This window comes from Geospiza fortis, unplaced genomic scaffold (assembly GCF_000277835.1).
Source record: "Geospiza fortis unplaced genomic scaffold, GeoFor_1.0 scaffold730, whole genome shotgun sequence".
NCBI classification, from domain to species: domain Eukaryota; kingdom Metazoa; phylum Chordata; class Aves; order Passeriformes; family Thraupidae; genus Geospiza; species Geospiza fortis.
In genome coordinates this window covers 769,161-786,419 of record NW_005054458.1, presented here as the reverse complement: position 1 = coordinate 786,419, position 17,259 = coordinate 769,161, and the positions used below count along the sequence as shown (strand labels likewise).

Below are 17,259 nucleotides of genomic sequence, written 5' to 3'. Positions count from 1 at the left end.
AAGAGTACTGAGAGAGGAAAAGCAGTTCTGCAGCCAGCAACTGCAGCCCAGGAGTGAGCTGGGCTGTTCCACTACCCACAGTGTCATCACCACACTGCAGCATTTTCCCATCTACAGTGAGGGTTCTGGCTGTACCTCACTCGCTGTTTCTGGAGGAAAAACACCAGGAATAGTGATCCTCCATCACACAGAATTATTCCAAACAGCTGTCTGTGCCAGCACCTGTCGGCTCTGTGCTGCCCTACAGCAAGCATCTGTAAGGTGAGACATTCCCTACAGGAGCTTCTGAAGGAACTCAAGTCTTTGCTCCAAGAGCAACTCCTTTATTTACTCATCTAGAGAAAGGAGAGTGATTTTCATCAACAGAGAGCAGCTTCACTGCTCCCACACAATGTGCAGGAACACACCAAGAACCTGGCAAGTCTCTGCAGTGTTCTTGCACCTCACTACACACACATGCCAGTATCAATAGCACAGACCATTGCCACTTCAGTGGGAGCTGTAAAAGAAAAAAGTTTAGAGCATCTCACTGAATTTTAAGATTTTGTTTAGATTCTGAGTTATGTGCACTTGTTCAGTAATTAAGGGCCAATCCCTTTATGATCAAAGGCTGACCCTAACCACATGGCTGGATCCTGTATCATACCTTGCCACAAACTTTGGCACATCCCTCAAGATATTTTTTTTTCATATTTTAATCATATTCCATGAGCTGACTTGGTTGCTGTATTTTGGTTTTACAGCACAAGTTCCAGTAGGAGTTGGCTCATTTAAGCACACTAACATGATGGACTAAAATGCCATTATCTGAGTTTCCTACCCCATTTAACCATTTGAAGGCTAATTGTCCCCGTTGTTGAGGAACTTTCTTATTGTAGCTGAACTAAAAAGTATGTGTTGCAATAGTCTGCAATGAGTGCAGTATGACATTTGAGATGAGTCCAGTGTATGTAATCATTGAGACACTTTTGGGATCCAGCATGAGTTATTTCACAGAGCTCCAGACAAACCTGACATCACTTTTGTTTCAGACAACCAGAAATCTGCCCTTCCCCTCCACCAAATTCCATGCATAAATACCCCCTTACAGAATCTACCACATTTTTCACCAGTAAAATCCATGAACAGACACAAGTGCAAAGCAAAATGTCATTTTATTTAATTCAAGGACTATTTTCCTTCTAGTATTGCTGAAGGGATCACCTCCTGGGGAATTGATCATTACAAAGTCCCTGTCTAAAAGTTCAAGTGCTCTTGTTGTACATTCTTTTGAAACACAGAAAACATAATGACCAAGTAGGTGGGCAGCTACTTGCAGTTTTGGCCCACCTAAATTAGCATTGCTTCAGGCTAGAAAACAATTCAAGTAGTAAAATAATGAAAAATGTTAACCTTTAAGGTCACTACCATATTTTGATCAAAAAAGTCCTGAATGTATGAAAAGAACATTTGTACATGTTATGAAGTTGTTTTTTAACCAGACACTGTCAAAGATGGCAGTTAAATATTTTGGACCAGTTGTCAACCAGATATTTTAAGAGTTCTATCTGAAGGTTTATTACCAATTTCATTATGCAATTCACTTTTCACATTAAGCTCTTTAACAAAAGCAACATAGACCCGCACCAGAATCACTGTAGACAGATTTAGTTTTATAGAATGCCCTTCTGAAAATTCGTTTCAAAATAGAGATGCTTTTTCTCCAGAACTGTAAAAGCCATAAAAATGCAAAATATTTGTTAGGAAATTTTTAATCAAAATTATTCCTTAATGTTCAAAATAACATTTAACCTCCTACTTTTTTTTTTGTTGTTGTTGTTGTTGTCATCCACATATTGACCAATAGACTAAACAGGTAACAATGGTTCACGTTTTTCCCCCACCTGAAACATTTCTTCTAACACAGCCCCAAAGATAGGCAATACAGAGATTCAGGGACATGGATTATGCATGGCAAAGGTAATCCTCTATCACTTTAATTTAGAACAATTCTGATTCTAGCACACAACTTGGGAGTCTCAGTTGTTTTCAATCTGCTCCAGGTCCAAGTCCCCACAGTCTAGAGGGAAGATTCCTTCTTCAGTGCTCTCACAATCGCTCGTGTCCTCGTCGCTTTCGCACACCGTGTCTGCTTTCTTATAATCCCTTGTTTTGAAGCCACCTTGGCACGACCCGTGGTGCCTCCCTTCATCCAGCTGCTCTTTCATCGGGCTGGAGCCAGGGGTGATGATGTTCATAAGATCATTTGAGTCACATGGGGATGACACAATTGTCTTCATTTGTGTGTCATCATCATCATCTTCATAGTCAAGGGAGCAAAGACTTTTGGAATTTTTTAAAGTCTGCAATTAAAAAAAAAAAGAGAAACCATGACTATATTAAACATGACTTGACAGGACGAACAGAATAAATTCTTGAAATTCTTGAATGGTTTGAGTGTATGTACTCAAGAGTGCCACGTGTTTAAAGTAATCCTCGAAATGAGAGGCATGAAGGAAGAGGAAGAATGGTATTTACTTACTACACAGTCAGGCTTTGCATGGATATTTTGCCTAGATTCCCATCCGTGAGAAAAACAGTCCCCTTCTTTATGCAGGAAGAGCCAAAAACCTACCCTTGGTCAACTACATGAGGAAAGAGAAACACCCACCCAGTTTGCTGTATTGGGTTTCTGGCAAATCCAGAGCAGAGCATTTGGTGACACCAGCATTTAGGTCAGACAGCTGCCTTGCAGCCTGGTCAACAATTAATTTCCCCTGCAGACAATGAGCCCTCAGGCGTCACCTCAGAGACTGCCAGGACAACTGGCACATTTGGGTAATCTCAAACAGAAGAAACCCAACCTCTACTGGGAGCATCTTGCTTGGTTAGTCTTTCAGCTGGACAGGAAGCTCAGGAGCAATTCTGTTTAAATTCAAAGGCTATTAAAACTAGAGGGGCACTCATCTTTATTTGTATAATGGCAAAAGAAAAGAAAAACTCAGTAAATGTGCTACCTCTGTACCAGAGATAAAGGAAAAATGCCTGAGCTCCTCATGGAGCTGTAAGGGATCCTTGGCTAGAATCCAGGGAGAGCATTTAAGAAAAAAAACAAATATAGAGAGAGCAGAACTTAAGATTTTAACAAGTGAGAAACTTCCAAATTGTACCTCATGTAATCACCCAGTGAGAGGAAGGTGAAACAGCCAGGGCTCCTCTGAGAAGTGGTGCAAGACAAAATAATGTCACACTCATTTTCAGTCTCTCACTGGTTAAGTGACTCCAGCCTCACAGACAGCAATCATTGTATTACAAGGAGATCCACAGGGAACAGGACCAACTTTCACACCCATTTCCAGCTTCCTCCCCCAATTTGTCATTTCTTAAGTATTTCATATTTGTTTATTTGAAATGGGAACATTGCAACATTCCTAGTATGCTGTATTCCAGATGCTCTTCCAGACAACAGAGTAATGGTTCCTACTCCACCAATGCACACCAGCACTCACATAAGGGAGCTTACCAGTATCTTTGGGTATTTTTTAAACAAAACTTCACAAATTCACAAGAAATTTGAATTAGCCTTGTCTGTAAACAGCTGGTTAAACAAGGAAAGCTCACCAGGGGGAGGGGATTAGCCTGATCCCTTAGGTTGATGTAACGTGTGGAACACCTTGCAGACAATCTCACAGCCATGCTGCAAGGTCACAGAGTTCCTTGGACATACCTACATCAAATCTGCATGGAAAGCTCACTGGAGGGAAAGTTCAGGTAAAGGTACAAAGCAGAGCACTCGAGGTTTGGAGCTCAGTCACAGCACAGGCAGGCTGAGGGTGGGATGGGATGGTGGCTCCATCACTGGTAGCCCTCCAGAGGAAAGGCATTGCAGCAGCATGCCCTGAGCCTGCACCACATTCAACACACCAATGCAATACATTTCTCTACTGATCAGAGGTTTGTTTTGCTCTTCCCCTGCTTAAACAGCTTCCATAGCTCACAACACACATTAGATGGTTAGTTAACAAGTCATACATTTCCAGGCAGAAAGAGCTATAAGGGATAATCTAATTTGTTTGAACAGACAAAAAGAGACCTCATCTAGGAGCTGATTTATGTAACTCCAAGGCCTGCATCTGAAGATGAGGTTTCAGAAAAAGAATACTGCTAGTTATAGTTCTGTCAGGAGGAATTCAAAGTCTTTGTTAGCCATGGTTAAATCCCACATCCAATTTTGCATGTGACTAACATCAATAAGATAAATAACCTTGCATGATCTAAAAGATTTCTATCGTCACATTTCACTCCCCTGTGTCGAGAATGGGCAAGTACCTCCATATAGCTCACTTACATTTTATTCAAGCAGAAACATTTGAGAACATTTGAGTTTCTTTCTATGACTAACAGGTACAAATTTCTCTCCTATTTACTTAAAAGCAAACTAGTATATTCTTAAAGTAAAAAACATTAAAGTATATTTTAATCCTAAGTCTATCTCACTGCTTTGAAAAACACAAGATGTGTTCTATCTCCATACAGGGGACAATATTTTCAGTTCTTTAAAATTATAGTAGGAACTGGGAAGAAAAGGAACCAAATAAAGAGAAGCTTTGAAAGTTCTGCTTTCAGTGTCTTAGAAAGGAATTCCTAAGTCCCCCTTCAAAATATCTTTTATTCAATTTACTGCTAGAAATTAATCCAACCACACAGCTGTCTTTCTAGAAGGTTTGTGTACATAAATGGAAAATTGCCTGTTAGCTGTACTGTGCTGAAACCACGTGAATGGGAACTTTTAGCTGGTTTCAACACAACTGCAAGTGCATTCAACTGGTTCTTTGTTCACCCACTTGTCACAACCTCACCAAACTAAAAATAGGTGGATTTATTATCTCGCAGCACAATCCAGCTCCTTTCACAAAGCAAAAGGTAGAAATTGCAATGCATTCAGGCCCTCTGAACTGCAGCTTTCCATGCTACACTGGTACAGTACCACACCTTTCAAGAACAATTGTGCTCAGTGGGGAGCCTGCGAGTACTCGCTCAATGGTCCTCATTTTATAAAAGATGCTGGACTAGCACGACAAAAGAGTCCACAGTTGGCAATGGATAGAACTCAATCAGCTAGAAGTATTCTTTTGTGTGATGGAAAAAAAGGGAAAAAAAACCCCTCAGAGTTTTAAAAGAAGTGAGGCGATAAAATGTCTGAATATTAAGGAAAAAACCCCAACTTTGTACCAAAAACAATGGTGGAGAAGGAAATAAAAGAAATCTCTCTAGACCCTTGCCATACAAAGCAAACAAGAAAGGCCCAGAGCAGCTTGAAAGGAAGCTAATGTCTGTACTCTTTATTAAACCTTCACTTCAGAAACCCATAATACATCACTTTCCAAATATAAGAAGCAATAAAAAGGTTGTTTTTGTTTTACTAACAAAACTAGAGCATTTGCTACAGTAGTCAAGGGAAAAAATAAGACATTTATGTGCATGAAAACCTAGTGTATAATGGGAGCAGCAGTTCTCATGCTTCTCCCCCAAGCCCCCATCATCCTCCAAGTCCACCCCTTGGCTTTTTGAGTGGGGGTGAAGATCCAGCTGCTCTGAAGAGATGCAGCTGCAGCAGCTGGCACTCCCTGAGGAGCAGAGGAAGCCTGAAACCACCACAAGCCCTCAGCCCATGCTATTGCTTTCTCAGCATCAGTTATCACTGATGGGCTGCTCCCTGAAGGCACAGGCTTGGGCAGAGAGGGAATTCACCAGACTAATCAGACTGATTATTTGGTTTGCTTCCTGTCCCATCCTGAGACTTCTGCCTGCAATGGCACAAGAGATGCTGCTTTAAGACTGGCACACAGGATTTCTTGACTGTCTCTCTACCTGTAATATGAAATACATGGATGGTGCAGTGGTTCTCATGACGAGGAGATTGTGGAATTTCCTGGAGCATCAGCATCTAACCCAAGAGCAAAACACTGAACTAGCAGAAGCCAAGCATGGAGCAACATGTGGCTTTTTTGTTCCTTCCCTGTATCTAGCCAGTTGATGGAGATGGGGCAAGTCAGATGGGCTGCACTTCTCCCTTTGAGAGCTTCATGGGTCCTTACTTCACTTCCTTGAATTAGGTTTCCTGTAGATTAGTGAGACTGGCTCCAAAAATGCCTTTACTGATGGTAACTCATAGCTAAACTTCAGATCAGAAGCACCACAAACAGCACAATGCATTTGTGTCTCAGACCTGTCCCCAAAGAGGTCACAGCTGAGTCTCAGCAGCAACAAAACCCAACCAGGGAATAAATTTGTTTTTTGAAGAGATTCCATTCAGTGAGGCTAAGGGGGAGGCTTAAGGAAGAACTTTGTAAGAACTGACACAAAAGCCTGGTGCTGAGCAGGGCTCCATCACATGGAACAAACCATCACCTGGCTGACATCACAGCCAACCACACATATCTGCAGGGTGTCCCTCCCTCCTGTACACTGAATTTTTACTTCAAGCACCTAATTACATTAGTACCTTCACCTGTGACAAAGTTGTAGATATGTACAGTGTCTACTGTAAACAATTAGAAATGTCAACTTGTTGTACAGATTTAAAAAAAAATCCTATCACAGTCCCAATCCCTGTATCTTTTACTATGCATGAAGTGAAAAACAGTAATAAAAATGCTGTGTTTCTGTAACAAACTATTAATCTCTCTGTAGAGTAAATCTCTTGACATTTGACTCTGACTTTTCTGTCTTGAATTGCACTGAGCATTTTGTGAACACTCTAGTGTTTGTAGATAACCTTTGCTTTCAAGAAACATGCAGCTGAGTAGAAATGCTGCTTCACTGGTACAAAGTGGTGCTGACAGCAGGAAAACAATATAGTATTCTCCATCATGTTATATGCTTGAGGCTTGCTAATGCACTAGAAGTTAAACCCCTAAGTTAAGTGGGAAAGAATCTCTCCCTGTTCAAACAAGAAATTAAAAGCTGTAAAAATAAATTAGATTTTATAATTCAAGTGTCTAGGAAAATACTTCAGGTCCAAAACCACTGCAGATTTTTAAGTTAAGCATTTGAAGTAAATCAAAAGACCCATAATTATTTTTCTTGCACCAGGTTAAAAAACAAGTAGTGAACAAAACCATTTCTTATGTACTTATTTGTATATTATGGGGAAACCATCAAATCCCAAGAAAATTCCTGACACCTTCATGGGCAAAATCAAGTCTCTGTTCAAATTGATTTGGGAACCAAAGATGCTGTTTCTTTTTTAACTCTGCAGTTATCCCTCATTTTCCTGGAAATTTGACATGTACTTTTATATATTAAAAATGTCATGTTTATGTTATCATCTGTAGCTAGTAATCAGAAAAGGACTGGAATAGTGGATATGAATGAGAAAGAGCAAACAGCCTCTAACATTCTGCCATGTAAATAGACACTGAACTATAATAACCATTCCTTCCAGCAGAGAAAGAATTACTGCTGCAATTCTTGTAGTCAAATAAGGTAAAACTCTATTTGCAATGCCAAAGACCCAGTTAAAACTCACTACAAGCTGACAGCAATACACAGCAATATGGCTATGACTTGAAATGACAACTGTTCAGTGCTTTGTCTCTGCTGTATCTTCAAAGATGATTTCAAGTTTTTTAGATGTAGGTGCCCAGGGAGGGAAGGAAACTGCCATCAACTCATTTCACATCAGATGCTAAACAGCATCATGATGTAACAGGCTTTCATCTCCCACTAGCCAGACTGTTCTAGATTTAAGTGTGCAGTTTTCTGGTGTAGTCTACCATGAAAGTTGATCTATTTATTGGCCTAGATATTTATGCTCATATTCTAAATTGTGCCACAGTATCCTTATAAGCTTTGTTTATAAGCTGCAAGAACCTGTGATTTAATTTGGCTTTCTATTTAGTGCTATTAGTTGAAAAAAAAATAGTATGTCCTAAAGAAATACTTAAGTGAAATGCTGAATTTACCTAATTATGCTCAGATATGCCAGAATACAAGGCTGCTCATTGTGTAAACTGAGAGAAACCACTGGAACAGTTAAGGTCTCCAAGTGAAAAATGATAAAATGCACAAAGCCTGGGGAACAGGAGGGGAGATCAGGGTGCAGTTCCCTGACTGAACCTCACTGCACCCACACAGCGTGCCCAGCACTGCTGAGGGGATCTCAAACTCAGGCACTGCAGCCCTCAGAGCTGTAAAGCAGCCTACTCACCTAGCCAGGAAACTTGTAGGACCCAGTTAACATCACTGCTATCGCACCACAATCCAAACAGCCAAGCTGGAGGCATGGCAGACCCCAAACACATCAGGGATTACAAACAGCATGGATTGAGTTCAACCCAAATACCTACTGCCCCCTGCCTCAAACTCAGATTCAGAAATCATCCATCACAGGCATTGCACATAAACAGTAAATTTCACACTCTAAATATCCCCTCAGACAAAGCATCTTTTCCTTTTAGTGGTTTGCAAAGATGATCTGAACAACTGAGAGCATCCCCAGCCCCCCTCAGAGCCATCAGCTCATCCCTCTCATGGATTACGTGCACTCAGGGAAGTCCCAACATGAAGTAACATAGGAAACTAAGGAATTTAACCAGATTAAAGAATAGTTTGTCAGCCTAAAAGTGTTTAAAAACTGAATTTAAGCAGCCAAACCACTACTATAATTTTGTAGTTATTTCTTTAAAAAGTAAATTTTGGCCAGATGGGGCAATTAAGTGCAGGAAACTCAGTGCTGGGGTTTAGCAGCTTCTACAAGTTCAGGACCATTCATTTCAGGGGTTAACTTTTGTTTGCTTTTAAAGACAAACTGAAAGCTAAGCAAGTTAATGCAGTACTTAATGTAATACAGTCAAGAATATGATTCAACACTACTGCTAACATGGAGAGGGTGAACATATATAGCAAGTCTCCTTTTTATAAAGCCCAAACCAACATTAAACCCCATTTTTAAAAGTTTACAGTATGGAATTTTAATCAAGATGTTAGATTTTCTAATTCAGTGGATTTGTGAACTGCAACCTTTTACCTCCCCTGTCTGACTAAGTATAAATCATGCAAGCTTTTACTGTAAGAATGTGGAATTGCACCCTACAAACATCAGCCCTACCTATTTCACCTGCATGTAATTAAGCAGAGAAAGTTTCAGCTATTCTTAGGACCAGTCCAGCAGGCACCTACAGATGCTATGAATTATGCCATCAGCTACAACAGAGGGGGCTCACACAGAGGATTTAACTCTTCTGAAGTGACCAAGAATCAGTACAGTGCCAAAGTGGAACACAGGGGCATTGCTTTATTCAGCTGCATAATAAAGCACAAGGCTTGGGCCAGGGAGGAGGAGGTTTAAGCCAAACAGGACAATTCCTGGATACTGCAGCAGTGCTCATCTGAAATGCACCCATGCATTAAAACAGAGCTTTCTTCAAAGGCAAAGAAGCACCACAGGAAAAAAAAGTTATTCCAAAGGGCACTGAAGGAGCAGGGAAAGGGCTTGGATGATGGGTTCTTGCTCTGCTTCAGCAACAGGGGGTCTCTGCAGTACCACAGAAATTCTTCTGCCTTAAGGTAAACCACTGTCTTTGCACACCTTTATCCAGATTATTTTACTACTCTCTGCTTGACCCTAAGCACATCTCTATTATGGATAGTGAATTTATTTATCTTATGGACAGACTGAAGAGCTGGATAATATGGAATTGGGCCTCTACTGTGCTTGAGCTGCATAAGCTCAAGAGGCTTTGGTCTGGCAAATCCAATCAGCCAACAGCACTAATGAGCAATGGTGTGATGAACAAACAGCTGCAGCACTTGTGTGCATACAGGGATGATAAACACATCTGGTTTTGTAGGAGAAGGACACAGAGGGAAACAATGTAAGCACATGCTCTCTCCCTGCAGAAGTGATTCATGCTTTGCCAGAGTTGCTCCCTCTTTTCCTGTTTAAGAACTATTACCTTTCCTTTCAGAAAGAAAACAGGCTGCAGAAGCAAGAAACAAACTGTGTATTACCATCTTCTGTAGTATTATGATAAAATAATTTTATGAAGACTTACTTAAACCAAATCTAATTAATACAGATGAAAGATGCATCTATTTTTCCACATTTCAGACTGGGAAATAAGAAGGCACACACACACATCGTTAACATGAGCTACACACACATTCCCAAACAGAAACATAGGCACAAAAGGAGCAGCACAAGAAAACTGCTTAACAAGACTGTGATTGCTTGCAGTACCATCTCTCAGTGTTCAGCATTCAGGATCCAAAAACAAAGACCACCCTGGGTAGTCAAAGCCTTCTGATGTATTATTCCTCTGACAGAAGAATTAACAGACTACAATCAGCTCTGAAACAACATAAACAAAAAAGTTACCTCTAACCCCAGGAGTTGTAATAAGTTTCTCAGTTTCTAACTAGGCACATTTAGACAAGAGAAAAAGCTCTACCTGGGCTTCCACAAAACTTCAAATAAAAAGTGACATTTCAAAGTTTGCTTTGCCATGCCAAACTCTGCTCTCAAGTAACAAGGTTTAAGTTGACTGATTATGCACTGGAGTAACACAAGACAGGATTTGACCCTTGTGGCTTCAAAACATGACCATATTGGCTTCATTTCCTGCCATTTATGTGTCATCTATTTTTATGGAGAAGTTCTATTCCTGAGAAGTTTAGCCAAGGTCTTATTCCTTCATGACTTTGCTATGAGCTGCAAACAATTACTTTAACAACTGAATCACATATGCACCGACTGCTGCAGCGTACATCCATGTACCAACTTCTCTTCAAATTCCTGCATGCTCTCATTTCATTTTTCTCCTCAGGTCCAATATTAAGTTGATGCGATGGGTCAAACTTAGGAGAAATTAGAGAAGTAAACCCTAAATCCTGATTGCAATGCTGCCCTCATTAGTTACTGACAGATGTCAGACTCACCTATATTATTGCATTATGCTGGAGCTCCATCATAACTAGCATTTTAAGGGATTCCATAATTGGGCCATAAAGTTCACTTCTGCCAGGGGAGGGGGATGGAGAAAAAAAGGGAAAACTACCCCACCAGCTTGGGAACAGTTCCTCCTTCTTCAAATCAATTTTCCAAAACAAAGCCCCAAGATCTTGCTATGCAAGTGCACAGAGGGACACACAGGCACAGACACACAGACAAAGTACAAGTGCTGCTATGAATCTTTTGCTCAGCTCAATGCAAAGCCCACAGTTTAACAGTAAATTCTTCCCAAGAGTATTAATTCAAACTGGTGGACCTTGACCACTAATTATTTCCAGGGACAAGTTAAATTGAACACAATGAGTTTGCTTAAGAATTAGTACCAGAGATTGAAGGTGAACGGTGCAAGGACTGCACTTTTCTAGCTCAGTATCTGATTTTGGACTATTTGAATTTTTTTGAAATAATATGGTTCAGGAAGTGATCTTGACATTAAGTGACAAGACTACTATATATTTTTAATACTTAGTCAACTTGTACTAAAACTTCTGTTTGCTAAATAAAATTCAGACAAGTTTGTTTATTGGTTCAAATACCAAAGCTGACAACATGTCAGCAGTTGATGCTCAGTATGGGGTTATTTTTTCAAGTCAGGAAACCATATATGTGGTCCTTTACCCTCCAGTGTAATACATGTTTTAAAACACATCATGCCAAGTCAGAGGAGAAGCAAAGTATACACAGCTTGTGTAAGGCAGAATCAACACTCACATTCCCAAAACACTGAGGTAACATTAAAACTGAGCTCAACCTCTCACTGCATGGCCTCAGCTTTCCTCTACTGTGTAATAAATCCAGAATTTGCAGGAAAAAAGCTGCAACATTCAAAAAAACTGTACATTCAATTACTACATGTGCTTTGTTTTAAAGATGAGGATCTGTTTATGCTACCCCAGCTTGCAAACTTCCTCGCATTCCTTTTTGTTGATTACTTTTGAGTGTTAGTCACATGGTTACTAATACAATGAAAACTGAAATCAGGAAACTCATCAGAAGTCTCATCTATTTAAAATTCCTTTTCTGCTAATACTTCAGTTTTATTGCAAAGCACATGTCATCAGAATAAAAATAAATGAGTACTTTCAAATATAGAAATAGATGAATATATTTCTATTTCAAATATAGAAATAGAAATCTGCAGCTCACCTTAACAGTAAACCATCACCTCCCAGATCACTTATGCAGAAAACATCTCCTTATTAACTATATCCCATTAGAAGTTGCATCTAACAGCAACTTAAGAACGGAACAAACTTCTCTTCAATTTTTATGTACTTGAAAAAACATGTAAACAAGTCAATATTTCCCATCCTAACGGAAAAGCTGACATCACTAAGTGATGTAGAGAAATTCCCATCAGTTCATTTTCACAGGTTTGAGATATCTGTTCTGCTTTTATCACACCAGTGCACACATGCAGCAAGAATTGATCAGTGCAATGCAAGTCTAACAAAAGACCAAGTGACAATTAAGTTTAAGACTTTTCCAAGTGATTTTAAGAAATTCCTCTGCAGAGAAAAGCCTCAGATGAATCAACTTGGCTTAAGGTCTCTTTTAGATGATGATGCATCGAATCAGAAAGTGACTGTCAAAAAGTAAGGGAAGCTTCACAACAGATAACAGAGTATAGAAGAACAGAGTCTAGTTTCAGAGTTAAGTCCTTACATTCAAGTAACACAAAAATGTACAAATCTATTAATTTGATTAACATGTTATTATAAAAATGCTGATTATTTTAAGAGCCCTCTCCCTGAATTACCCTCAATTAAATTCAAAGATGTACAACTTCTTCTAATAAATTTTAGAAATTACACTGGGATTTCATTTGTTGCCAAAAAATCTGGAAAAAGTTCCTATATCAATGATGAAACACTACTCAACACTTCTGCTAGCCATCATCTCTTGCAATTTAGAGTACGGGGAAAAAAATAACTTAATCCTCTGCCACCTGCCAAAACCCAGATGGTAAAACCTGAGAAAAGTGCTCTCACCTCTCTTTAAACCCTTTGGTGCAGCTTAGGCACATTAACTGTAAGTACCCTATATTTAACACTGAACCATAGCTCTCAACTCAGTATTGCATTGTTTTCCAAACAACATCACCAATAATTTTAGCATAATCCAATTTTCTGATGGGATAAGTAATAATTAAAAAAGAAATATCCACAGCTGGCTGAAACCTGGCATGGGAGTCAATAGATGGCCCCTTTCTTTTCTCGTAATGTCAAATGCAGCTGGTCTGGTACTCATTAGCTCTTTCAGCAACAAATGCTTATTGTACACACAGGAACTTGCAAAAAAGGAAAAGCAACTCTGCAGCAGATACTGAGCTGCCTCCTCTTCTCAGCACGTTACTTACAGGAAAGTACCATAAACATCCATGCAGAGCTGACTGCAGGTATGGCAAAGCAACAGCGATGAGCAGCTCTGAGGATCTGCAAGACCTTTGTTACAGAATCCATTCACAAAAGAGGGGGAAAACCTCCATCCTTAATGAGATTTCCTTTTCTTCACTCTCCTCAGGGCTTATACTCCCTCGCTGTCAGAGCACAGGGAACCTCCAGCACAAGGGCTCACTTCATTAAATGCCATTTTGGGCCTAATTTCACATTGTGAGCCACTGTGCCAAGGCAAAGAAAGCAAAACGCCAGATGCTCTCTGTGCCTGCCACCTCAGCAGCGTTTCATTCACTGCTCCAAAAAACTTCCAGGCATCCATTCAAAACCAAGTACCCCCAGCCTGGTCTGTCCTGTCACAGGACAAAGTGCTGGCTTGTCTTCAGCTCACTTTTGATGCTTGCCTATCATCTCCCAGCCCAGCCTACTCCTATCTCCTTTCCTTCTTCCCAAGCCTGCTGGAATTTGAACTTTAAATGGACGCCCTCCATGGCAACAATAGATAAAAAAGGAGCCTTTGATTGTTCATGCGTTGCAGAAAAGAAAGGAGGAGATTCATCCTGGCTGTGACCTAGCAGAAACTCATCAAGCACAGCTCCCCTTCCATTGCAATGGGATGCCTGAGCCTGGAGCCACTCATTCAAGCTCCCTGTGTCTATGTTTCCATTCAAAGAGGATGAATTCTCCAGGTTTCCCCTGTTAAGGAATTAAATGTTGATCCTGCGAATGAAGGGCAACACCAAGCTTGGAAAGCTGCCAAAAGGTTCTGTAACACTCAGCAGTTTGGAGTTAATTCAATACTTATTGATACCTAGCAGGATTTATAGAAATCACAGAGCCATATTTAGACCTTGGTAATAAACTATTTTTAGCACCATCTGTTTTTCTAGCTTGTTCCCTTGCTTAGGCAAGAGCATACTTTTATCCAGCTCCCTCTTCCTTGCCCATTTAAAAGAATCCACAGAGTCTAAACTGAAACACAAGTTAGGATCACTCAGAATATGTATTGTGCAGCAATCCTCCTAATCATGTTCTGGAAATCAAACCTGCTGACTAAGGACAGTCTTGGGCTGATGTAACACTATATATGTTGTCTTCACAGAACAGAGCAGATTTTTTTAACGTACGGGGCAATGTGTTTCACACAAAGGAGGTTACTATCTGGAAAGAAACAACTGATCATTAACTGCATTAAGCCATCTGAAAAGTGGTTCACAACTCCTGGCAGTGCTTTTCTGGGACGTAGTTGCCAAGTTTCACCCTCATTAAACACATAGATTTTTTTCTTTTGGCCACAAGTACATTCTGCCAGGCCGCTGTTAGAGGGGGACAGAAATCATAAGCAGCTGCTGCAAGCACCTTGTTTCAGAGATGAGTTTCAAGCTGCAGCTGTTACCCACTCAAAAACTCCCCCATACCTCATATTACCTCTTTGAGTTTACATTCATATTCTGCTTTTAGCATGTGACACAACACTGGTGGCCTCTGCAGCATGACAAGGGACAGAATGAAGGGATTGCTGGTTCCTTGAACTCTGGGAGAAGCAAGGCTCTGGGTACTTCATGCAGATTAAATTCTCAGAAATGCACTTGATAGCACCAATATATTCATCTTAATCTCCTGGCTCATAAAAGTTTTGTTTTTACCCAAACAGCAGCACAAATACTCCAAAGTTTTGCTGTTGTGTCAGATTAAGAAATTTTCCTGTAGAGCAAGGCAGAAAACTCATGTAAAATATGAGCTCATAGGGTTCTTATTTGTTACAAAGGGCAGCAGCAATAAGGGTTGCAAGCTGGTTTCCTAGGCCTTGCAGCACAGGTCAAGCATTCCTAGGAAGCAGACTGTGTGCAGCAGAAAAACCAAAAAAATTCCCAGCATGTAGTACACAGGTCAAAATTAAATTCTACAAATGCACAACAGAAACATGCAGCCACTATAACGGGTTCCAACAAAGTCTTGAGGGCTTTGAAACTTCAAGAAAACAGTATTATTAATAGAACATTCACTTGGCACTGGCATTATGCAACAATAATTTCAGTGTGGAGGAAATACAACAGCGCTGCCCACCCAGCAGCCCGAGATGTTTCCTTCCACTTCACTGCCTTTTTTTTCCCCCAGTGGAGGAAAGAGGACACAGCACTTCTAACAGCAAGTACAGCAAACTGCCAGGTACATGGAAAGGCTCCTTGGCAGCAGAGTACATGGAGAGGCCATTCTCAGGATCAGAGCCAGGATGGTGAAGTCTGCTCCTGCTGAGAAGCATCTCCACAAGCCCCAGCAGCAACCACTGTGTCCCATCTGCCAAAGCTCCCCACTCTGTGACAAGCACTCTGTCCCCCTCCATGGGGGAAAAAAAACTCCAGACCAGTGCTGCTTGGAGAGGACACCTCTCAAAGGACAGTCTGCCTCAGCTGGGAGAGCTCAATAAAAGCCATTCCAAGGACAGAATCAGTCTGCAGCACTTTGAGTGGCCACACAAAGCACATGGACAAAAGCCAGCACATACAGTAACTGTCGCAATAAATTTAAGATTTATTGCCAAGTATGTTTAAGAGTAAAAACTAAGATTACAACTTGTAGTTCAATTCCCTAAGGCTGTTGCATAACCTGCAAATATATTACAACATGAGAGCAAACTAATACTGGTGATTAACCAGGAATATAATCAGAGGATCTGGAAATCTTCAAAAATGCAGCTTGTTGCAAGCCTTACAGCAAAGCATCCGACTTTCATGGGGGCAAGGATGCTTACTTGCACATAAACAGACACTTTTGTGAAGATTTGGAAGGCGTAACTTCCCTGATTCCTTTCACAAAGCTGAGACCTTCTTAGCTAGTACATATGCACATTTAGTATGATTCTGCATTCAGACAGTACTATAGGGACAGATGAATCACAGTCTCAGAAAGCAGCTGGAGAAGATGATGGCAAAAAGATCCAGGATCAGGCTCACCAGGATCTGCCCATCCACCCTTCCCTTACACACCAGATGGCTCTAGAAAGACAACAGTTATCTGTCCTTAAAAATCAGCGATCACAAAGAAAAGGCTTGGTGATTAACTCTCAAGTCCATACCCATTTGAGGGGTGGCTGTGTGCCAGTGAAAGGGACTGTGGCAAGCCAGAAGAATCTGTACAAACTCCATTTATATCCTAGTCCATTCAGGGATCTCTCCCCTCCACCCCAGTGACTAAGGGATCTGAGCAACTGGGATCCACAACTCCAACACTGAAACCCTCTCTGTCAATATTTTTGCATATCAAGCCTACGTGAAATTGATCTACAGCTGGTTTTAACTGTATCAAATCATATATTGGCAAAAACCAGGAACCATTAGGACATTTGTATTTTACCCTACTTAAGTAGCTAATAGCCTATAAGCAAAGTCTGATCTTATCAGTCTTGAACTTCCAGTTTTTAAAATAATGCTCCAAAAGCACTGAGGAAGTTTGAACAAAATGTGATTTTTTTTAAAAAGTCATAAAGTACATGTATTTTTTAAACCTCAATAAGTTTGTTACCACTGTTTAGCATTTTGAACAGTATTACTTCAGTCCTCATGATGATCATTATTCAGCAACGTGTTTCCATGTCAAGGCCTCCAATGGCAAAGCATAGTGAAAAAAGTACAGAAAGGCCTTTTAATATATAAAGGAATTGTGTATGTGCCCTGTAAGCAGCCACAAACAAATCTTTGTCTCTTCACACTTGTCAGAATAAACACATCAATACTAGCCTGCAAGGTCACTAAAATTAACTTTTCAGTGTTAACTCCTCCTGATTAGGAGCGGTAACACCCTTGTTCCTCCTAGTAGAAACATTTTATCGTGACAGGTACAAAAAAAATTCCTTGACAATATTGAACAATT

At 40.4% G+C, this 17,259-nt stretch overlaps 1 protein-coding gene across 1 annotated transcript in view; it reads right to left on the bottom strand.

The window, feature by feature from the left end:
* Positions 1-1,135: 1,135 nt before the first annotated feature.
* FAM53A (family with sequence similarity 53 member A) overlaps positions 1,136-17,259 on the bottom strand; it is a 49,344-nt gene continuing 33,220 nt past the window's right edge. The window contains 1 exon segment of the mRNA XM_031062708.1: positions 1,136-2,342. Coding sequence (XP_030918568.1) covers positions 2,019-2,342 — 324 coding nt within the window. The 3' untranslated portion in view covers positions 1,136-2,018.